The 25,060-nt window shown below is 41.8% G+C and overlaps 1 protein-coding gene across 1 annotated transcript in view; it reads left to right on the forward strand.

The window, feature by feature from the left end:
* Window positions 1-1,321: 1,321 nt before the first annotated feature.
* Window positions 1,322-25,060, forward strand: part of ZNF326 (zinc finger protein 326) — a 28,991-nt gene continuing 5,252 nt past the window's right edge. The window contains exons 1-7 of the mRNA XM_065409200.1: window positions 1,322-1,717; window positions 8,109-8,241; window positions 10,380-10,785; window positions 14,032-14,227; window positions 19,611-19,725; window positions 21,270-21,417; window positions 22,745-22,844. Coding sequence (XP_065265272.1) covers window positions 1,702-1,717; window positions 8,109-8,241; window positions 10,380-10,785; window positions 14,032-14,227; window positions 19,611-19,725; window positions 21,270-21,417; window positions 22,745-22,844 — 1,114 coding nt within the window. The 5' untranslated portion in view covers window positions 1,322-1,701. The remainder of the gene's footprint in view (window positions 1,718-8,108; window positions 8,242-10,379; window positions 10,786-14,031; window positions 14,228-19,610; window positions 19,726-21,269; window positions 21,418-22,744; window positions 22,845-25,060) is intronic.

The raw sequence follows: 25,060 nt of genomic DNA on the forward strand, positions 1-25,060 counted from the left end.
ATTTTCAGTGGGGTCTTCACATGTGTGTATGATTCTACACATGAAAATCACTGTGCGCACAAAAAAAATATAATGGGTGTGCACAATGTATTTGTGCTTAATTTATCAAAAAGGTTTAATCCTACATATTATTTCTATCCTTTACATACATAATAGTAATAGTAATAATACAAACAGGGCTTTGGAGTGGAGCCCGCAGCTGGAGCACGGACCAGTAGGTTTTATGCCTGGAGCTGGAGTGGAGCAATTGAAAAATTTGATTGCTCCAAATCCCCGAATCCAAAAAAACATTTTGCTTGCATAGGGCTGCATGTGCAGAGATGTGTGCACAGACTGCATGCTGAATACTTGTCTCTCCCCGAGCATAATGTATCTTTGGCTGAGAACTCTGTGATAGAGCCAAGGTGAAGGCTCCATTTGGAAGAAAATTTTCATCCTCTCTGCCCACACCTCTGCAGGGGTGAGAAAGGAGGTTAGCTTTTTAGAACAGGATTGCTCTACAAGAAAAGCTATAGTGCATGACCCCCTCAGTCCACCATTTCCAAAGATCAAGAGCAGGAGTATTCTCAATTGCCTCCATGTAGAGATCGAGGGTAGAATACATACTTACGGTTGCTTTAAAACTTAGTTTTTGGTTTAGTACAAAAAAAGGAGCCTGGTTCTGGGTTAGTCTCATCTTCCTCTCTCCTGTAATAGGGCTATAGTAACTTGCCTTGGGTTCATAGAGAAGTCGGTGTTGAAAAACATTGGGTTCAGTATATGATGTGGAGATATTAGGTCAATAAGCACTCCACTGTCCAAACAGCTCTGCAGTTCTTCAACAGGGGACTGATTTTCTCCCTCAGTTTGAGGGAGTGAGCAAGAGAATCAGTGTATATTGATTTAAATCAGCAAGCGGGAATTTTATTTAAATCAATTTAAATCTTGTTTTGCATTTGTACTGGTTAGTCATTTTCTAAAATGGTTGATCACTGGTTAGCAACTAAATCTAGCCAGTACACTACATTTGGTACTTCTTTTTGTTAACCAAGAGGATACACTATATATGTATTTATTTAAGGAATTATATAACTTAACAAATGTAAACATTAAGGATCTGAGTAAATGTAAGTTATGTTAGAAAATGGTGACCGATGCACTTCTTGTTTATTAAATGATTATTTATGTGTGACTAATGTCAAGCTTTACATGGATGGAAATTAAAAGGCACGCACAACCGTATTTTTTTTTATTATTAAATACAGCTACCTTCTACGGGCTGGATACCTTAAAAAAAACCAAAGTGAACCACGCCATTGTTTTGCATTTAAAAGTGATTTAATAAACAAAGTCCTGCTCTTAGGCTATATGCCACACTCAAAAATGGCCGCCCCCAGAAACCAAGACGGCCGCCGACTAGTCAGCCAGTGACCTACATGGCCCTAAAAAACGATGCCCGGAGCAGACATGGCGGCGCCCACTGCTCTTCCCCTCTGCGTTGTCTTTCATTTCTATGCCTCTCGATGGTCTTCACGCCCACAGATCGTCACGTGACGCCACTAACGTGACCAATCGAGGACCGACGTCTCTGTGCGGTCGCTCCCGTGCCCCGCCCAGCCTCGTTGTGGTTGAAGGCGCCATTGAGAGACGCTAGAGTCGCCGCTGTCGTGGTCCCAAGGAGGCTTCCACCGATCCCGGACACAGGGCACCACCGCCGTTGCCATGGATTACGGGGAAGGTGAGGGCGCTCCCCGGAGCGAGGGGAGAGTCCGGCCGCTGCCGCCTCCTCGGGACCCGCCTCTGTCTCAAAATGGCAGCGTCCGCTTTGTGTCGTACAACGGGAGCGGGCGCCTCCGGCTCCACCTCCCGGCCCTGGGGCAGCGGGGCGGTCTGTGCCCGGGAAGCGGGCCCCGAGGAGCAGCCTCGGCGCAGTGGGGTGCGGGGTACGCGCCCGGCGTAGGGAGAGGTCGCGCCGGAGGGGAGTGAGGGGCCCTTGGTGCGAGTTTGTGACAGGAGCAATAGCTGCCTCGTGGCAGCCCAGCACCAGGGCATTCACGCTGGTCCACCCGTCCCAGCTCCCAGCTGCGGCTCCCCAGACGCTCCCTTGCGATATGGTGTCAGTTTCAGGTGTGAGCAGCAAATCCAGTCCAAAGCGATCTGCCTGAGAAGCCACTGGTGATAATAACAAGGTTATTCGCTGGAATGGGTATAACGTGCACTAGCTGCACACATGATCTGGATCTAGATTAATTGTAATCAGCCAGGAAAAGGAGTTGCGTGTCTGCAACCTCTGCTCGTTCAAAAAAAAAAAAAAGGGGGGGGGATAAAATGTTGAGCTATTCAAAGAATGGGATGGAAAATAATGAAACAAATAGAATGACATTACTTGTACTACTGTGCTCGCTTCTTGTTACTCACAGTGACATAGTAGAAATAGAACAGGGTTTGTTGTCATCCCACTTTTACAGGCATGGAAAAACTTCCATATGCGTAAAGATTGGGATTGTTTAGTTTAGAGATGACTTGAAAGGGATCTGAAATAATAAATGATTCAGAGAAGGCAAACTTCTTGTTTTATGAAAAAGGGTTTTTAAAAATGAGGCTACAGATTTAAGTGATTAAAGTAATAAATGTTAATATGATGCATAATTAAGGCTACGTTTAGTCAGAGGTATTTTTAGTACAAGTCATGGACACGTCAGGGGCAATAAACAAAATTCACGGCCTGTACCTGTCCATGACTTGTATAAACACCCCTGACTTAGGCCTTGGCTACACTCGCGGATTCACAGCGCTGCCGCGGCAGCGCTGTGAAGCGCGAGTGTAGTCGCGCCCCCAGCGCTGCGAGAGCTCTCTCGCAGCGCTGCAAGTACTCCACCTCTCCGAGGGGAATAGCTTGCAGCGCTGCGAGGGAGCGTGCAGCGCTGCAGGCGCTGATTACACTGGCGCTTTACAGCGCTGCACTCGCTGCGCTCAGGGGGGGTGTTTTTTCACACCCCTGAGCGCAGCAAGTGCAGCGCTGTGAATTGCCAGTGTAGCCAAGGCCTTACACTTGCAAGTTACAGCGCTGTAAAGCCTCCCCCAGTGCTGTAACTCACTCCCGGTCCACACTGGCAGGGCACTTACAGCGCTGTATCTCCCTGGGTACACCGCTGCAGGTACTCCACATCTCCGAGCGGAGTGGCTAGGACTCACGGGTGTGAGTGTAAACGCTTGCAGCCCTGTACTAATCACCTTGTCAAGTGGCCAATCCTCTCCATTGTTGTGACCAAGTGCCGGTTTCAAAGCTCCTACCACTGAGAAAAGCAAACAGATTGCAGCTTGCTTTGAGTGAGTGAATGAATGAGCAGGGGGCCGGGAGTTCAGAACTTGCAAAATAGAGAGCTGACATGCTCCAAAAAGCACTCTCTCTCCCCCCACACTCCCTGTTACAGTCCACCCCACCCCGTTTTGAAAAGCACGTTGCAGCCACGTGAATGCTGGGATAGCTGCCCATAATGCACCGCTCCCAACACAGCTGCAAATGTTACAAGTGTGGCCACACCACTGTGCTGGCAGCTGACAGTGTGGGCAGACTACAGCGCTTTTCCCTACTCAGCTGCACGAAGACAGGTTTACCTCACAGCGCTGTATAGCTGCAAGTGTAGCCAAGGCCTAACTCTTAGGTGCTTCTAGGGGGCTCCAGGGTGCCACGCCTGTTCCGGGGAAAGGGAGGGGGTGGCCCGGGGCATCATGGCTGCTAGGGGGCGGGGCGGCCCAGGGCACTGTCGCTGCTCCCGGACCACTGTTGCTCTGGCATCCCCTGGGGAAAGCTGCTTGGGGCAGCGGCTGGTGCGGCTGGCCCCCATGCTGTCCCAGCTGCTCAAGCAGCTCGGATCAGCCACACCGCAGATGCAGAAGTCATGGAATCCCTGACCGCTGTGACAGACTTGCAGCTTTATGCATAATTAATGTGTGGAATTCATTTCTACAAGAAGTACAAGGACGAGATATGGATTCAAAAAAGGATTAGACATCAATATTCTCATTAACTATATCCACCCTTACATTAGAATGGCTTTTAAAAAAAAATTAGGTCTTCTAAATCCTTATGCTTCAGTACATAAACAATCCACTAAAAGACTGGGATTTTGAAGATGTTCCCTCAATAGGCAGATTATTTCATAATTGTTCCTTACAGGATTTCTTGTAAGCACTTCTAAATAGCCACTATCCGAAACAGTACTAGACCCCAGTGTCGCAGTTCCTATGGTATGGTCTTTCAGCCTTTGGCTGAATGTATTCCCAATAAATCCAAAGTTTGATTATATTTTATAGAAGCCAAAATAACCTGTTTAAAATCTTTTATCTTGATATTAAGTTAAAATGCCCATCTTTAGTAATTTTCAGCTTTTTAGTAGAAAGTGCATTGTCAGTGGAAGAGACTGGAATGAAAAATGCAATTTTTATATGGGCATTTAAAATATTGAAACATTCAGTAAAATCATTAACCAAATGGGATGACTCTAAAACCTATCTGCTGAAAAACGCTGTAAAAGATCTGGATGGTATTATTTATCATTATTAAAATGAATCCAAAATCAGTTTTCTCTCTGAATGAGGGGTAGTGGTCAGTTGTATATATCATATCATTAGAATGTAACTTTAAGATGCTTCTAAAATGGCTTCGCTTTGCACTAGTTAAAATAAAAGAGAACACTTTTTAAAAGTACTAGAAGAAATCAGTTGTGGTGCCACAGACTGTGTATAGGATCAGACTTAATCCTTGCCATGTGTGCTGTAGAAGGGGATGCCTGACCCATTGTTGCATCCAGATTGGGTCAATTCACCCTACAGAGCAGTGTGGATTGAAAGTTAAATTGTAAATGTCCAGTAGGTGGCAATAGAGGACACAAACTGCATATTAGTACAGTATATGGACTTTTTCCTTTTCCTCAATTAAGTCTGGTTTGAGTTTTTGGCAAGTTTCTTTCTGATGGAATTTTTTTAGCCAGTTCTAAGCACTTTTTAAAGGGTGACTGATGACTGCTGTAATTCTTCTAGGACCTATAGCTTGGTCTGAAATTATGAAGGGACAGTAAAAACTTGGAGCGGCTTGTGGAATAAATTACCTAAAACTATAGTAAATTAATGTAAATACATAGACTGCTGTAATCAATTTCATTTTAATCTGGAAAGAAAATGGATCTAGGTGCATACATGTTCTAGAACATACCTGAATGTTGCCTGTTACACATTTTAAATATGCTCATGTCTGTACATATAACTCAGTTCCTAAATGTTTTATGTGCACATAAACCCTCATTCCACAAATTCATCCATATGGATGGATGAGGCATTGACTTGAGTGGGGCTCTGTATGCACAGAGGTGTGACTTTCTGGATCTAATTGCGGGACAGGGGTCTTAAAAGGGACATAGTCAACTTTAACACAATTTTTGCCAGAAAACATTTGACTTATTATTGCACAACCAAGATTTAAGACTACTATAGGCAATTCTGGTTGTAAAATGGCAAGATATCGAATTTTGCCATCTGAAATGGACAGAAGTTGGTCCAGTAAAAGATATTACCTCACCCACCTTGCCTCTCTAATATTCTGGGACCAATACAGCTACAACAACACTGCATATAGGAATTGTCAGTCAAGAGGAGTCCCTTAGCTCAGATTTTTAAACTTTCCTTCTAAAGATAGTTTCTTTAAGGTTGGCATTGAAATTATTCACAAAAACGTTTTTCTTTTCCATTAGCTGTTTCAAATCAGTGTTAGCAAGAACTTTCTTTTTCTGTCCCTGCTTCTTCTTTCTTTTGACTTCACAGTTATCTGTGCTTGAAAATGATGCTGGTCCTTTTGCTTCTAAATATATTCATAGTACTTCCTAATTTTATGTTGAATGCCTTGAAAGGGCAGGCCCCTGTTAGGGATGACGTTAGTTGGGCATTCGCGAACTCTTGAGCTTTTTATTAGCTCAGCAGATTTGTGGGTGTTTTTGTGGGTGGTTCAAAAAAAAAAAAAAAGCCCCAGAAAATAATGCAATAGCAATTTCAAGCTAAAACTTATTTTTAGGTGTTTTTTTTAGGTGTTATGTCAAAAAGGCTAACTTTTCTAAGGAGCTTTATAATAAATTAATAATCTGAAAGAGTAACATCAGCTCAATCTTCAGTGATATTCTGGAATCACATCACCTCCATTTTGGTGCACATAACAAAATTCAGGTGGCGAGGTGGGTTCGAGGGGTTCAGTGTGTGGGAGGGGGCTCAGGGCTGGCAGAGGGTTGGAGTGCGGGGGCAGGTGAGGGCTCTGGCTGGGGGTGCGGGCTCTGGGGTGGAGCTGGGGATGAGGGGTTTGGGGTGTAGTGGGGTTCCCCAGGGCGACAGTGTGGAGAAAGGACCTGTTCTCTCTCCCCATGGAAGCATCTGGGCTTGGGGGGAGAGGCGCCTCTCCCCTGGCCGCAGCTGGGTTGGGGCTGGGGGAGGGGCACCTGTCCCCTTGCTGTGGCAGGTTTGGGGCCGGCGGAGGGGCGCCTGTCCCCCAGCCACAGCAAGTTTGGGGCTGGGTTGGGCCCGGGGGTCTCTCCCTCCGTATTAGTGCACATAACAAAATCCGTTCTGCACATGGGTGGGAAAAATTAGAGGGAACACTGATGCACATGTGTGTTAGGGGACAAAGGAGGGAGGGCCAAGCTGAGGCAAAAATCAATGCTCCTAGGACAGCACAAGTTATATGTAAACTTTTTTTAAAAGTTAATGAAAACCCTGCAATAAAGCAATATTCCAGTATACCACTGAAGATTGAGCTGATGTTATTGACACACAGCTTTCCTTCCAACACCTGTTGTACTTGTGTGTTATCTTACCTATCCCACCATTATGGGCACGGTATCCTGCGGCAATATAATAAATATGTCATCACCCAATCAGTGTTAGTGCTTCGATTAGTGAACCTGTACTAGTGCTAAACCGCTGGTGGGAGAATTGCTGAAATATCTGTGTAAACACTGCCTTTGTTTAAATGAACCTTAAAACAGGAAGGAGGGCCTCTCCTGGGTAGCACAGGCAGGGAGTGATGGTCAGTCTGTGGGTGATTTGTCAGCTAGCCAGCTGATTATGTTGAAACTGGGACATAACTTGCATTTCATATCATCAGTTTGGGCACTATGGTAAACATTTTTGTCATCCTACATTTTGTCACCCTACAAATTTAATTTTTGAAACCTTATTTGTATTGAATATCCATTTAAAATAATAGAGTATTTGACTACACCCAATAAGCACCTTAACTTGGATGTTTCTGAAGTTGAAATTGACATCGAATCAGGCAGCAAAATGGGGGAAGTCCACACCACTTTTAGTGCTAATGTTCCAGTCTGTCTGAAGACTCTTCACTGCATCTCTCCATGCTTGGAAGATTATTTATGTGACCAAAGGATTAGACACTCCTTAAAGTAAATTTATGTTTTGTGGACAGCATTGTGGACATAAGGAAAACATATATATATTTGAGGGAGAGTGCAAATGCATGTATACCCAGGCTGATTAACAATGCCCAGTCATCAGAACAAAACTGTCTGTTCACTTCTGTTTGCAGAATCTTTTTAATGATTATGATGAGAGAACATAGATCACAGAAGTTTTTGGTGGTAGCAAGAATTAATTTTGATTTGCAAACAATATGATATGGAGGTCACTCTAACAATCCACATAGAACTTGATCACTTAAAAATCACTCTTATGACAACAGGTTCTTAATCCCAGAGCTGGATAAATTTGTGGTCCACAGGGTTAACATCTTTTTGATTTTTGTAAAATGTTTTCCTTAGAATTTTTCAAAGTGGAGGGTGGACCAACCTTTATTGGGTTGTCATTGCCATATTCCAGGTATTTTCTACAGCCAGTAATAATTCCATTTTACCCAGAGTGAACCTAGCTGACTGTCATCCAAGCATTAGTCTTTGACAGGCTGTATACAAGCAAGGACACTACACAGTACAATCTTGATCAAAAAGATGAAGAGCTGCATGTCAACTGCATGCTCTACCAAATCTTCTTTGGATACCATCATGCAGCTCTACCTGTTTCTCAAAATAAAAGAGAACTTCTATTAAATGTTTCTTTCTTGTTCTTTTAAGAAATGGACCGTGACTATGGACATGGAGCTTATGGTGGCCCAAGATCCATGGACTCTTATCTAAATCAATCTTACGGGATGGAGAGTCATGGAGGAGGAGGTGGTGGTGGAGGAGGAGGAGGTGGTGGTAACAGGTAAAATAATCATTCAGTTGTCTCAGGAACTTAACAAATCCAGTTAACATTTTGAAGAATATCTTTTTCCAACTTAAGTGTTCCTTAGGCATGTTGTGTGATATATATGGAGTTCCATTCTCTGTAAGTCATGTTCAGTAAAGACTGGAAAAGTTATGCTATGACATCTTGATAGTCCAAATCAATACCTTTGTGGATAATTCTTGCAGTCATAATGACATACTTACTTTTTTTAACTAAAACTTACGATGCTCTTTTTGTAATTAGTGACTTTCATCAGTCTGTGGCTGATCAGTAAATTTAGACTGGTTTAATTTAGTGTCTCTTAATTTAGCAGTCTATAGGTAAAACGTTTTAATTGGTTCAGTGCTTTAGATTGAATCTAAGAATAGAATCAACATTCCATTTCCAAGGAACATTTAGGATCTATGTTTACCCCTTCAATTCTAATGTAAATTGTGAGAATGTTCACTGGTATTATGACTTAAAGTCATGTCCAGATTATTTTATTGGCAGGTACTAATTACACCAAAATTGCGTATTCTGGGCTATTTTGTAAGATGCATTGGTCTAAAAGTAAAATTTCTAGTGCAGTGTTGCATATTTAATGCTCAAGTGTTCCTGATACTCTTTCAGGCTAAATTTACACATACAGTATATACCAACTGGTTTATTTTAGGTTTTAAAATCCTGTGCAGATTAGTTTCAACTGGGACAAAATAAAGCTAGAAGAAAGTGTAATAACTTGTTGGTATCCTCATTTGCACAGTTGAATCCTCGACTGGAGGTAGCAGGACTACTGTATGGTAACTGTATGTAGCCATTGCAGTGCCATTGGGCAAGGACAGGAGGGAAGATAGAGAAAATGCCATTGCAGTGTCATTGGGCAAGTAGGGAGAATAGAGAAAATATACTTTGCAGTTTTGTTAGACTACTAGTTGATAAATATTAGGATTTGCAAATGATAAATGTTATGATCAATTAAAATCTGTGCAAAGGTCCAGGAATAAGATGTACCTACCATTTAGTAATCTGTATATGATTGAGGTTGACTGGAGACTTGAACACATTAAAATGTCTGTTGCCATAAAACCTTGCAATTGTGCATGGACTGTTTCTGTAAATAGTGTCATTTTGTGTGTAGTTTTGGGTCTTCTGAGACTAACATCTTTAAAATGAAGGCGTACATGTTAACATAGACATGGGAAGCAATTGAGTCCGTTTTATTAGTTTGTATTTCTGTTAGTAAAGGGCTTGCCTTTCCCTATTTCTGTGGAATTGCCCTATTTTAATTCTCTGGGGAGACTAATGAGCTCCCCTTCCCAACATGGTTAGAGATGATAATGATTCCTTGCCCCGCCTCCTCCCTACCTCCAAAAAATAAAAACAAAACAAATCCCAGTGAATAACTAAAGAGTTCTGCTACTTATCACTCTACCGTGAGATTCCCATGGACCATCTCCATGTGTAATATGTACATATTTGTACAGATTTTCCAAATGCTGAAGTTGCTAGACTTAATGGTCTACAAGTAAAAGATGGAGGGGTATTGGTGATCATGATCTTTGTGACTGGAAAATTTTAAATTTTACAAGAAGAATGTCCAAAAATACAAATGAGTACTATAGATCACTAATTTTCTGTTTTTTAAAGTAAAACTATGGGGGTGTAAAAATCACCTCTGTTGTATTATAAATACTAAATATATTTTGGCCTATTTTCCCAATTGAAAATTAAGCTATTTTAAATGCTGTTTAATTGTTAAAATGTTAGGCATGACTTTGAAAAAGAAACAGTTTGACTACCCTGTGAGCTTCTGCAGGTGATTATTTTCCTGAGACTAGGGCTGGGCTCAAATAATGTTTAGTAAATACTGCTGAGAAATTAATTTGAAGAAAGTTCAGACATACTGAACTTTAGAATTGTTTGTACAGAAAATGACTCAGATAGCGTTCTATCTGGTCCCAGCTTGAATTGCCCAGCCCTAATCAAGATAAAAACAGTAACACAACCGTACAAACCAGTCTAGTATACATTGATTTTAGTTGATAAATGTCAACTGATAACTTGTCTTTTGAAATGTATAACACTAGTAAGCTTACTTTTTTTTTTTTTTCCCCACTGTGCAACTTTTCCAGGTTTGGACCTTATGAGTCTTACGACTCCGGGTCTTCTCTGGGTGGGCGAGATCTGTACAGATCTGGCTATGGTTATAATGAACCCGAACAAAGCCGCTTCGGAGGTAGTTATGGTGGTCGATTTGACAGCTCCTACCGGAATAGCCTTGACTCTTTCGGAGGTAGAAACCAGGGCGGGTCTAGCTGGGAAGCACCTTACTCACGTTCAAAATTGAGGCCTGGGTTTATGGAGGACAGAGGAAGAGAGAGTTACTCTTCCTACAGCAGTTTTTCTTCACCCCATATGAAGCCTGCACCTGTAGGCTCTCGGGGGAGAGGAACGCCTGCTTATCCTGAAAGTGGATTTGGAAGCAGAAGCTATGATGCTTTTGGAGGACCATCAACAGGCAGAGGCCGAGGCCGAGGAGTAAGTACAGAATCTTTTCAGATTCTTTTCACTAGTCACTCTTTTAAACCCTTTCAAGACCACAGCTTTAAAACTAATACACTGTTCATCACAGTGTACTTCTGATCAAGCAAACTGTCGTGGTTGATCAGCCTGGTAATCCCTTTGAAGTTGATTTATGAAGAAGTACGGAGACCCTCTGTTTTGGAAGTAAAGAGCAATATAAGCTAAGGTTTTGTTAAATCTCTCCTTTTGTTTGAAAGGTGAAGATAAAAGTACTAGGTTTGGTCTAAAAGGGGTTAAAAGGAGTTGCCTTTTTCCTTGTAAACACTAGCATATTTGCTGGTGGGAAAGTTCTTGGATAATTATAAAAGGTTAACTTGAACCTTTTTGAAGTTTTGAGTAGGTTAAAGGTGCAATGTATATGTAAAAATAAAAGGTTAGGCTGTGTATGCCATAAAACAGTTTTTTTTCTTCTTCATATGGGCAGGTGAAATTTTAGCTAATTCTTCATTAAACACATGCTTGACCAAACAGGAGGTCTCATTTTTAACTTAGTTCTTACTCTAACTTGTATCTGGGGAAAGGGGCAGAAATGTCAAAGGTAGGTGGCAAGCAGTTATAGTGGTTTTTCTTAAATTTAAAGTATTGTTTGAAAGGATGTCATCAACTTGAAATCTAGTAATCTAAAACGGAATTAAAATGAGTTTCATATACTACATCTACTTATCCCACTACCTCTGCCAATTTTGTTTTACTTACACATTTCCCATGTTGCTATGTACAAGAGCCAGGCAAATAGGATACAGTGAAACTGACTGCACAAAGTAGAAAAGCTGAAAGATTGGAGAAACATGCTCTACATTTTTCAGTTCGTTTAATCTTAGATATTATAACAGGGAAAAATATCCAGACAGAATTGATATTTAAGTTGATGGTGTCTCTTTAACTTAATTTTATAATTCCATCTTTGATTTTTTTTCCGTGCAAATAGTTCACCTACTGAACATTTTTTGCCTAGATCTTAGGGTACGTCTACACTTACTTCCTGGTTCGGCGGCAGGCAATCGATCTTCTGGGATCGATTTATCGCGTCTTGTCTAGACGCAATAAATCGATCCCGGATCGATCCCGGAAGTGCTCGCCGTCGACGCCGGTACTCCAGCTCGGCGAGAGGAGTACGCGGCATCGACGGGGGAGCCTGCCTGCCGCGTCTGGACCCGCGGTAAGTTCGGACTAAGGTACTTCGAATTCAGCTACGTTATTAACGTAGCTGAATTTGCGTACCTTAGTCCGAAGTGGGGGGTTAGTGTGGACCAGGCCTTAGAGATAACTTACTATCTTATACAATTTGTAAACATACCATGTTTCTTTATGAAGCAGTTTTGTTATAGTAAACTATATAGCTTGTTTGTAGCTTAAAATGTAGATGAGAATAATTTGTATTGGGTCTTCTAAATGCCTCTGTGTTTTGGTTTTTTGTTAAAAAGGTTTACTTATCCAATATTCTTAAGTAATATAGCTGCCATAATCAATTTAGCCCAGAAAACCTACAGATAGCTGCTAGCTAACGTCCAGCTTAGTAATTGAAAGAGATTCTAATTTTTATATTCCTCTGTTTGTCAAACTGAAAGTGGTGGGGTTTTAAATTCAGATGCCCTCCTTTTAGAACTGTTTCAGACCTAAAAGTTCTGTCTAAAAATATAGTATAGTACTTTTATCTAAACTTTTTTTCTTAAAAATTAATGTTATCAGTTTTACCCTTCATAAAGGAATTCTTTGAGGACAATATAAAACAACTTACCATATTTAAAATGCATTGCACCTTTAATAGATGATGGAAATATTTGCTTGTAAAAATGTGAATCACCTGGAAAGACTGTTTATTCAAGTATGTACTTCACATCAAATTTAAATACATGCAGTATAAACACACGTGCTAGATACCTTTGTAGTAGTACCATGATAATTAAATAGATACATTGGAATTACTTGAGAAATTGTGCATGGACTTTTATTTTTTTTAAAACTGTAAATATATCTATTTTAAATATGTACTATATTCCAGCCATGTGTGTTTAAAATGTATTCACCGTTTATGAATATATATTTTTTCATATAGTACGTTACACTAAATGATTCTGAGGTACTCTTAATTTGAGTAATAAAACATTAGTTTTGTTTTCGTGACAGTATAGGTATTTCTGCTTATCTGATTCATCCATCCAGTCATGTGGGCTTTCCTGTCTACCCTCTGTTAATCAAGTAAATGAGCCAATAGGAGATCAGTTTTGTGCTGTTACGCCTTGGTTCCTCCTCTTCAGATTACTGCATTGCAGGGCCGCCCGGGGGGGGGGGGGAAGACAAGTGGGGCAATTTGCCCCGGGCCCCACAGGGGCCTCCACGAGACTATAGTATTCTATAGTATTGCAACTTTTTTTTATGGAAGGGGCCCCTGAAATTGCTTTGCCCCAGGCCCCCTGAATCCTCTGGGTGGCCCTGCTCCATTGCCTCTGAAGAGTTGACTGTCACAGATACAATTCTCCAGACTTCTGCACCATTATACAGTCTCTTTCAGAGACAAGACAGAAAGGAATTAGAGGACTTGTCATCTAGCCCAATTTCTTGTCCCTGTTGCTGACCTGTTCAGCTCCTTTTTGCATGGATGTTTTTGCCTCCAAAAGCAATTTTGTAAAGAAGTCCTAAATTCACTGAGTTCACTGTCTTAAATCCTCCTGACAGGGTAAAATTACTAGAGTATGTTGGATGTTCTCCAGTAGTCAGTGGTCTACACCGGACAACTTCTGTGCTTTTAGGTTGCCATCAAAATAGAAAAATCTTGATGGTCATCTCTATTTCCTTGTCCCAAATCCACAAAGAAAACTTCTTTTTGGCTGTCAGCTGAGTTCTAAAGAACTTGGATGGCTTTCTCGCCAGAAAAGAGAACAGACGTATCAACTAGAGACTCTAAAGAGAAGGAGCTGAGGTGTACTGAGCTATGAATTCTGATAGGCATACTCCTAGCCTGGACTAATGGTTCTGAATAAGCAGAAACCCAGTTCATTAGGTGCACATTTAATCTATTAGTGAAGCATCAACAAAGTCATTAAGCACCCAGTTTTGATGTGTTTTAATTTAGCAGTGTTTTGTTCCAGAGAACAGATTTTTATCTGCTTAAATGTATTTATAAATATTTACATGTAGCAATTGTGTTGTTTCTGTTGATTTCATATACTAATACTTTTTCTTGATTTCACAAATTTCCAGCATATGGGAGACTTTGGAGGGATGCATAGACCTGGAATTGTTGTTGACTATCATAACAAACCCAGTTCTGCAGCAGTTGCTGCAAGAGGAATAAAGAGAAAAATTATACAGCAGCCATATAACAAACCTGGTGGGACATTTATCAAGAAACCCAAACTGACAAAACCTATTATGATGAACCAGAATAAACTACCTAGTAAGTAATTAAATGAAAAATCATACGAATAGCATTGTTTAATTTCCTCTTTTTAGACACAGGCATTTGTAATGTTTTGCAATTCTTCATTCTTCAGCACTGAAGTTCTCTACTAGGGCTTGGTGTTGGCACAAGTCAAAACTTTATTAACTAGGGGCTTGAAAAACTATAGATCATATTGCCACCTTGGTGTGTAGATATTATGGTCATGGGCATGTTAGAAATACATATAGGTAGAAGGTAAATCCATTCAGGTGTATCTTTTTTTTTTTCTCCAACAAATTGTTTATTTAAATAAACTTTCTCGTTCTTTTGTTGTGAAGATAGCTTATCAAATGAGAGTAGGCGTCGTGTTGGTGTGTTAAATGAGTATTGCAGAAGACTGTCTCTAAGCAAACAGTGTCACAGCAAATTTGTTATTAAATAATCCCCCTTCATTATTTAAAGTAATTTCAGATCTTGGGATCACTTAAATGCAAATATTAAACCTGGGAGTCTGACATTCATAGGGTTTCCATCCGTCCGTATTTCCCCAGACATGTCCGGCTTTTGTGTCTCTAAATAGCCGTCCGGGAGGAAATGGTAACAAGGTTAAAATGTCCGGGGGGGGGGGGGGGTTTCTCCCTCGCCTCTCTCCCTCCCTTCCATGCAGAGTGCGGCTGCTGATTGGGCGGCTGGGCCAATTGAGCCGCTCCCATTGGCCTCCAGCAGCCAGAGCCCTCCCCTGCTCCCCCCTCCCTCTGTCTGCAGTCCTGTGTAACACACAAACCGACCCACCGGGCAGCGTGTTTTGCCTACACGTGGAGCCAGAATGGTAAGGGGAGTCCGGGGGGGGGGGGGCAGTCAGGGAGCGGGGGAGTGTTGGATGGGTCCCCAGCCTCCACCTGCCACCACCCCTCTGCGCGTTCCCCCCCCCCCCGTGGGGTCCCCCCTCCCTGCCTGCCTCTCCCTTGCCAGCTTGTACTGCCAGAGCCAGCATCAACTGCTGTCTGCTGCCCCTGGGTCCTAGCGTCCCCCATCCACTAATGGGAAGACAGGCTGCCCTTACCCTGCCCTTCCACCCTAGCCCTGAGCCTCTCCAACGCCCCAAACCCCTCAGCCCCAGCCCTCATCCCCCCGCACCCTAATCCTCTGCCCCAGCCCTGAGCCTCCTCCTGCATCATGAACCCCTCATCCTCAGACCCACAGCCCTCACCCCTGCATCCCCTCCTATCCCCAAACTCCCTCCCAAACCCCCTCCCCCCTTCCCACACACCCCCTCCTGTCCACAAACTCCCTCCCAAAGCCTGCACCCCCTCCCTTTGCACCGCCTCCCACCCCCAAACTCCATCCCAGAGCGTGCACCCCTCACCCCCTCCTGCACACCCACCCCCTGCCCCAGCCCGGAGCCTGCACCCAGCACCCAAACTCTATCCCAGAACCTGTACCCTGCACCCCTCCTGCACCCTAATCCCCAGCCCAGGACCTGCACCCCAGACCTGCTCCCCCCACCCAACCCCCCTCCCAGAGCCTTAGGCAGGTGGGGGGGGGGGCGGTTCTGGGCACTACCAAAATTTCTACAACCCTGCCACCCATGCGAGTGGATAAGGGTCGGGGCAGTCAGGGGACAGGTAGGGTCCTAGGGGGGCAGTTAGGGTGGGGGGTTCTCAGCAGGGGGCAGTCAGGGGACAAGAAGCAGGAGGGGTTGGGGTTCTGAGGGGGGCAGTCGGGGTGGGAAGTGGGAGGGAGTGGATGGGGCGGGGCTAGGGCGGGGCTCCCCCCCATGTCCTCTTTTTTGATTGTGGAAATATGGTAACCCTAGACATTCAGCTTGAACTTGGGCATTCTTTTTAAGTATTGAACCTTACTTTGGGTTTCTTTTCCATGCCTGGCTCTGATGCTGTAAGAATGGGATTGTGCATACCTTTATCCTTGTTGTTTTAAAACATATTCCCAGTATACCAATCCTCTGTGGAAAAACTGCAGTGTGATGCATCAGTGCCTGCTCAGGATGCTATGAGTTCAGTAAAGATGCATGATAAATGCTTGCTATTCCATAGTATTTTGTATTGTAGCTGTTGAGACTTGCCAAGTCTTAAAAAGTGCATTGTTGTATAAACCAGAGGAATGGAAACTTGACTCCAGTTATGAATCTTTCTACTGTGTTTTAGTTCTTGTCAGTTGCCATAACTAGTAGAGGGTGCTCTAAGCTGGAATTGTGAAGTTTTGAAATTAAAAGGTGTGTAACAACTTAATTGAAAATAAATTACACAGTATGGAGGTTTACTTCAAAATGGTACTTTGCAATTTTCATGACTTTCTTTCCAGTATTGTGGAAACTGTCTCTTTGGGGTAAAGATAGAAAAATATTGATGCCTATAAAATGCTGCTTAAATTCAGGGAAATGAATTTTATGTAATACTTTTATATCTACATTATAGAGTCTAAGTTGGATGTTAATCTTTCCTTTTTTCTGATCACACTTCCTACTTCTCTAATGTTCAAGACTTTAGACAAAACACTAATAAATGACAGAGTAGTTTTAGTCAGTGGTTTCATTTTCTTTAAATTTCTTCCTAATTTCATGCTTATAGAGCTGAAGACACTTATCAAGGATTCTGCTGCGAAGGTAAATATCCTTAGAATTGGAAAATAGTTTTGGGACACTCTGGGATGGAGTTTATGAAGTGCACCTTTTAAGAAGAAGAATTTCTTAAATGCTTTTGACCGAAAGACTTTTAGGCAGTTAAACTGGCTTTATAAAATATTTAAAGTAAAAAAAAAGTATCTGTTTTATGTAAAAATTAAAGCTTACATTTTAGCATATTGAAAACTTGTGATTTTGGGCAGTTTGTCTATTCCATTCCAGTTGTAGTGCATAGTGTCTGCATATATCCTGTTAAAAAAACGAGTGTTAATACTAGCTGGCAACTGTACATCTAGTTGGATAGGCACAGGCATGCATTTTAAAATTGTTAACCGGTGGCACTTCACAGCAAAAATGAGTATACAGTTAAATGAGAACACAGTCTGGGTGACCTTGAGGACGTGGAATTGTTTGTGCAACATAACTAGCTGTTTAACTGACCCTCCAATGTGAGGATGAAAGTCTGAAGAATTTACTTGGCTTACTGCCTTGAATAGTCTAATTGAAAAGCCAAGTCTGCTGACCCTCAGTCTTGTGACCAGAACATGTTCACTGGAACATGCTAGCTATTTAGTAAGCACTAAGTTCTCTGTATGTTGGCAGGTTGAAAAGGTTCCCCTTTGAAACGTGAGCACCGCTGATGTGGAAGCCAGCGACTAAAACTTAGAACAACAAAACACAAAACGTGGGGTGTTTATATGAACACCCCACGTTGTTTTGTTCCAAGTTTCAGTCACTGGCTTCCATATCAGATGTGCTCAGTTTACAGGAAGCTTGTTCTGCCTACCAGGCCTTTAAATGGATCTGAGGCCTGTTCTACATTAGAAATCCCCTTTTCTGATATGCCTTGCTATTGTATATATGGTTTGTCAGATAACAAGGAATGCTTTAAAATTGCTGCAAATTGTACAAAGTTTGTTTTCTTGGAATGCTGTGGGCATACTTTTCATACTGTGTAATGGACTTTCCATTAAACTATAACACACCTTTTTGTTTGTGTGGTTACTCTGCTTACAAGACCAACTGAAATCTGCAGAACAGTTTCTGAGACTTTCACTCAATAAATGCATAATACTGCAAATCATTAACTTTAAATAGTAAATTGTAAAGAATGGACTGCTAGTTAACCTACTTTGCAGGTGTGCTTTTCCAATGAGGTCCTGTATGAAACATTGCAAATCTCTGGATCCATCAATAATGCCACTTTAGTAAATGCATGTGAAAATTTATGCAGCTTTTTAAATGGATGCAATGTCATGCAGGAAAGTGGGAGACTCAAGTTCATATCTGGACTAAGGCTTCCATTCCCTGGCCTCGAGAGGCTGGGCATTTTAAAGGTATCTGCTGATCTTGAGGGTAAGATGCTCAGGCCATTTCACTCCACAAAACTCCATACCAGATGATTTATGCAGCAGTTAAACAAGGAATCCTTTGCCCATCTTCTGGGTTGAAGGTAAGGTGCCACATTGAAAATTTTAACCCTGGAGCGCTTTATTGGGAAATGTAAAAAGAATGATACGGGTGGGGGATATTCTCTTTTCTGCTGGAGCAGAGTAGTGTTCAGTTCCTACATGGAGGGTGAAGAGCCTATTCCACAAAATAAAATACAAAATGTCTTTGGAGGCCAATAGGGAAGCACAGCTCTTCTAAAGTAATTATGAATGTTTTGAACACTTAATACTACTTCTGGTTCCAGCTAGCTTTTTGAAATTCTCTTCACTGAGATGAGTTTGTCATGGGGGTGTGTACACATTTTCTGTTATTGTTTGGCTGGACACACATTTCAGGGGAAATGACCTTTCTTTAAAGTTGACTTGCAAAAAGAAAAACAAATTATACCTTCTTACTTCTTGTGAACGGTGGCCTGAATGTTTTTTTTTTTTTAACACATGTTGTTCATTAGAATCCTAGAGCAGAAATACAGAACTATTGTGATTGGTAAAAGACTGAAAACTGAGCAGTTAAGAAAGGAAGGGATTTTTAGTCAGACATTTTAAAACTTAGTTTCTTGGCAACATATTCTTACTCAAATGCCTGAGAAACACTTGACAGAATTTCTTTGCTTAAGATTCTACTATCCCTGCTAAGAAAATTCATCCTCCACTACTCTAGTACTCTAGCAAAAACCAGGAAGATTTATTATTTATCTTTAAACTATAAGCCAAAAGTGTGTGTGGGAGGATTTAAAAATTGATATTCAATGCCTATACATCATAAATAATCAAAAAGAAACATTAACAATTGTGTTTTTTCCTTGTAGATCATCTTTGTAATTATTTTCATTGTATAAGCTATCTTCACAACAAAAAGGGTGGCGAGAGACTGATTTCTTTTTAATGATAAATTATGTTTTATGCAACAGCAAATATTGCAATGAAACACTAAAATTGTGGGGTGTTTGAATGATTGCGATTTTCCAGTGTCCCTCCTGGTCACTTACTTGGAAATGCCTTTAGTATCTAGGCAAAATGGGGTTGGGTTGGCTTTAACTCTGAATTTCCTCACTTTGTGAGTTTAATTCAGGCCCTTAACCTCTAAACTTGCATTGAAATATTAATGTTTACTGATTTTTTTTTCTTTTTTTTAATTAAAAATACCCAAAACTTATGCCATTGAGTCACTATGACTTGAATTTATTTCACATTTTGGGACTAGAAAAGATGGTTGTTAAAGAGGTAGGGGAAGTCAAGCATTACACTTTCTACTCTCTGGATTTTGGAGATATAAAGTGTTAAACCCAATTCACTATGTGTTAAGGTACCAAACCAGAGGTCAAAAGTGAAGAGGAGGAAAAACGTCGAATTGAGGCAAGAAGAGAGAAACAGAGGCGTAGAAGGGAGAAAAACAGTGAAAAATATGGTGATGGATACAGGTTTGTGCTGTTGGTGTTGTTTTCTATTTAATATCATTATTTCCAGTACAGGGATCGGCAGCCGTTGGCACACGGCCGGGATGGTTTGCTAACCTTCAGCATCTGCAGGTTCGGCTGATTGCGGCTCCCACTGGCCGCGGTTCACCGTCCCAGGCCAATGGGGGCTGCAGAAAGCGGCGCGGGCCGAGGGATGTGCTGGCCTTTGCTTCCTGTAGCCCCCATTGGCCTGGAGCGGGAGCTGCGATTGGCCGAACCTGTGGATGCTGCAGGTAAACCGTCCCGGCCAGCCAGGAGTTTACCCTGATGGGCCATGTGCCAAAGGTTACCCGTCCCTGCCCTTGTAGCACCTTTTGCTGGGTGCTCTCTATAGAGGAATACATCAAAGGGTGCTAGGTATACAACAGTGTTTTTAAAAAAACAATTTGTCTTGGAGGAGAGGAGATTGCTCAACTAGAGTACTTGAAACATTTTGAGATATAGTAGCATTAATATTTCTGAAAGTATATTAGTGCACACCACTATGCTTATGAGATGTTAAAATAATCATCTTTTACAGTGGTACCATCTTTCAGTACTACGCCATATGTTTCTAGTACAATTAGATGAATCTACATGCTGAAAGGGTATTTCTGCTATCCTCTTAAGCTCCTCAGGATAGGAATTGATCTTATTCTGTGTTTCATTTGTCTCCATTTTAAGCATTACAAAAGTGCCAAATTATCTGGGAGGCCTGGTTTTCACACAAAAATGGAATACTTTAGTAAATAAGAGGAGTATTCAGTTTCAAGTATATTCCACTAAACTGTGCCCCAGGTAAATGGATTCATTAAGATTATACCGGGATCTCAAACTCTCCAGAGTGCAAGGGGAATTTTGATGTAAGATTTCAGCTTTGTAGTAAAAATAAATTGAGATCTCCCTGATGTGATCTTATTCTGACTGAAGTGGGGTTTTTTTTTTTTTGGTAGTCTTGTGATTATATAGGATTACGTATTATATGGGTGGAGGGAAAGAAAAGCTCTCTGACTACATCTGTTCCTCAGACTGTCTCCATTTTTTTTGGTCCTCTTTCCTGTCCCTGCTGTTTGTACCTTTCCCCACCAATATGAGATTGACACACCTGATAGTTTCGCTGTTGCTAAACACTGACAGAGTTTTTGAATATCAGCAATAAAATTAACCAACCTATTTCATTCTACAGTTAACAAAATGTTGAGTAACAGTTCAGTACATGCCTATTTAAAAATTCAAATAGACATCACTGGCTGGGTTTGCATTCAGCTCACTTTTGGCCCTTACCTTCAGAACCATAGCACTGCAAATTTAGCTTTCTCTTATGTAAATGTCATTAATAAAAATTATAGAAAAAGTTGGCTTAATTTTCTACACTTACTAGGGAAAACTTTCCTACTTGTCATAGGTGGCTGGATTGAACATGTCCCCACATAAGCCACCTAGGTAATTCTTGAAAAACACTGACTTAGAAAAACAAACAAAAACTTATTGAACAGTAACACCTTTAACATATATTTTTCTCTTGCTAGAATGGCATTCACTTGCTCATTTTGTAAATTTCGAACCTTTGAAGAGAAAGACATTGAAGCTCATTTGGAAAGTGCTGCTCACCAGGAAACATTGGATCATATTCAGAAGCAAACCAAATTTGACAAAGTAGTGATGGAGTTTCTGCACGTAAGTCATTATGTTCATAGCATCATAGAAATGTAGGGCTGGAAGGGACCCCAAGAGATCATCTAGTACAGCCTCCTGTGCTGAGGCATGACCAAGTAAACCCAGTCCAACCTGTTCTTGAAAGCCTCCAGTGAGTCTTCTACAACCTAAGGCTATTCCAGAATGTAACTACCCTTACAGTTAGAACATTTTTCCTAACATCTAACCTAAACCTCTCTGCTTGCTCTAGAGTAAGCCCATTACTTCTTGTCCTACCTTCAGTGGACATGGAGAACAATTAATTATGTTCGCATCCGAAGAAGTGGGTATTCACCCACGAAAGCTCATGCTCCTATACGTTTGTTAGTCTGTAAGGTGCCACAGGACTCTTCGCTGCTTTTACAGATCCAAACTAACACGGCTACCCCTTTGATAATTAATTATGGTCCTCTTTATATGTGCACTGACAGTGGCGTGTAGAATTCAGTCACGGCATGCAAAGCTAGCACCAGTAAAAATACAATGTATACAGTGAGGCCTGGCTTACGTAGAATAGAGTAAGTGCCCTGAACCCCTAGGGTATATACCCTACATGGCTCTCTACATGCCCATGCCGTGCCTCCCATGTCTACACTTCAAGTTTTAGTAGTGTAGTGTCCAGCTGCCTCCCCACTGCCAAAGCCTTTTCCCATGGTGGAGGGGGGGGGGGGGAGGAGGGGGGGAAGGAAAGGTTCTGATGGTGGGGGGGGGGAAGGGAGCAGGGGAAGCAGTGGTGGTGGGATGGGGAGGGAGCAGGGGAGATAGTGGGGAAGGGCTCTGTCCGCTGTGATTTCTTGAAGATAATTGTTAATGGTTCTGAGATTGCTTCAGCTAGTTCCTTAAATACCCTTGGATGAATTTTGTCAGACCTTGCCAACTTGAATACATCTAAATTATCTTGATTTGTAGGTCACTTGCATATTGGAGTTTAAATTAAATTGTACCATTTATCATCTTCAAAACAAGTACTTAATTTTTCATTAGATCATTTCACTTAGGAAAAGGGTTGTCCACAGTAAACACTACTGAACAGAAAGGCAAGTTCAGAATTTTTGAAAAGTAGCATTGCTTCACAGCTAGTTAACAAAATAAGCCATTATTGAAGTTAATAGTTTTGAATGTCTTTGTTAGCCACTATGCCAGAACATTCCCTTGGAACTAATAATAGTTGAGATGTACACATCTAATAATCAAGAGTAGAAACAGCTGGGTAACTTTCAAAATTTAGTATGTTTCTGATTTGGAGTGTTGTGTAGGTGGAGAAATACGTCAGTCATTTAAAATTGATGTTCTGTTTCCTGCATTCTAGGAGTGTATGGTGAATAAATTCAAGAAGACAGCTATGCGCAAACAGCAGACCAACAACCAAACTGAAAATGTCCAAGTTGTTGAAAAAGATGTAATGGAAGGCAAGTAACAGACTCCATATGAAAGTGCATGTTTTGGGAATACCCAGGTCTTTTTCTTTTCTTTTAATTTAATTTTATTCTCATTTGAACATGCTGATCTGATGTTTGGATTAAAATCTGCTGGACTCTTTAGACTCTCTTTAAAAGCTGTTTACTCCAAAGGCAAGTCTCCTCATTTTAGTTCTAGAATTCTGGTCACCAGTGCATCTGTAGTGTTAAAGGTCTCAAAACCTTCCGAAACTAGGTACTATTACTAAGGCTTTGAGTCAGATTACATGTCACTTATTCCACACCCTTCCTCTTTTGGGGTGAGATTCTGTTCTGGGCCTTTAAGAAGTGCAGCACTAAACTCGCAACTCGGGGAGGTGGTGGGGCTAAAATGACTTTTAAGCCACTGTTGTAGCCATTCTGGGGCTGTCCTAGGGGCTAGAGAAGCCCTTGGTGTAACTTAGCCCTATAGACTTTTCTGAATTACCGTGACCTCCCTGCCTTATGAGCTGCGGTACTGTGTAAGCAGCCCTGCCCCAACACCCCTCTCTGTCCAGGTGGAGTTTCTATGCTGGGTCTTACAAGGGGTCTTCAGGAGGCAGCATTGTGGCTGTTTTCCGGAGTGTGTGCACTAAGAAGAATCCTCCCTCATGCTACTCTGGCCCTTTTGTAGAGCATATAGTGGCCAGGATCTTACCCTTGATCTTTGTCTTGTCTTAATTAGCACAGAACTTATCAGATAAGACATCCACTGGATCAAAGATCCACACGCTTCATGTGTAGGCAAGCCCCTTAGACCTTTGGTCCAGTGGATGTCATATCTGCTAAATGTGGTGTAAATTACAGTGTACTATAAAACATTTAAAATAGTTTAAAATAAACTATTTACAGTAGTTCTAAAAAGTCATCCCCTTTTTTTCCGGTGTATAGGAAAACCTCTTCATGTTAGCTTGTTAACAGAAAACCTTGAATGCAAATATTGTAAGTTTTTAAGTAGAATTTGAGTCTTGCAACTTTTCCTGTCTGGGGGGGAAAAAAAATTCATATATCCTTAAGTAGGGCAGAGTGGCAATTCATACAGCTACTACAATAGGATCAATCCTATAGAAATTTTTTTTTTTTTTTTTTACTTTAAAAATATCTAAGTACCTTAAATAAAATTAGGTTCTTCTTTGAGTGCTGGTCCCTATGTGTATTCCACACATGGGTACCTATGCATGCCGTGTACCCGAGTCCAGAAATTCTTAGTAAGCAGTGTCTGGTGGCCTTCACATGCACAGTTGCTATCCTCGTGCTGCAGACCGAAAGCATAAGAGTCAGTGCAGGGTGACACCTCTCCTGTTCCATCTTACTGCTACGTGGCCTGACTCAGCCCTGGTCTACACTGAGGTTGACCTAAGATACACAATTTCAGCTACGCGAATAGCATAGCTGAAGTTGGCGTATCTTAGGTCGATTTACCTGGCTGTGAGGACAGCAGCGAGTTGACCGCTGCCGCTCCCCCGTCGACTCTGCTTCCGCCTCTCGCGAGCTGGAGTTCCGAAGTCGATGGGGAATGCGTTTGGGGATCGATTTATCCACGTCTAGATGAGACGCGGATAGATCGATCCCTACCTGCCAATCCGACGGGTAGTGAAGACCTGCCCTCAGAATCCTCTGGGTCCACAGTTTTCCCCAGCTTGTTTCATAGCAGTCTGTAAATATATATTGTAAATAGTTTTAATATTTAGCATAGTTAAAGTTTTGCGATAATTTAGTTAGTTTGGCTTAGCTTTTCCCATTTTGGGGAGTCCCTCTCTGTGGATTGGGACTAGGCCTGGTGCCCCAGGGTTCAAGAATTGCATATCTTGCCCTCGCTCCTTCTCCATGAGCAGTTAGCACCAGTGCTGCCACTACTGTCTGGGTAAGATGCATATCTCAGCAAAGTGCAGTATTTGAAATTTATTTCCCCCATGAATATATGAAGCTCATGATGTTCAGCTTGGGAAGCACCTTATGGAGAAGGCCATGAGATCTCACTTGGATTCAGGCAAGGGAGACTCCCCTGTACATTGATCTTAACTGATGAGCTGCAATCCTCTGAGGATGAGCTTGAGAGTGGAGCCTAGAGCTGCTAAGCCCAAGGGCTTTGCACAAGAGGGGTACTCTCATAGATACAAGGACAGATCCCCATCCAGGTATACTCCTAAAAGAAGAGACCCCTCCCTGACTCTGTCTAGGTCAGGTGA

This window comes from Emys orbicularis, chromosome 8, assembly GCF_028017835.1.
Source record: "Emys orbicularis isolate rEmyOrb1 chromosome 8, rEmyOrb1.hap1, whole genome shotgun sequence".
NCBI lineage: Eukaryota > Metazoa > Chordata > Testudines > Emydidae > Emys > Emys orbicularis.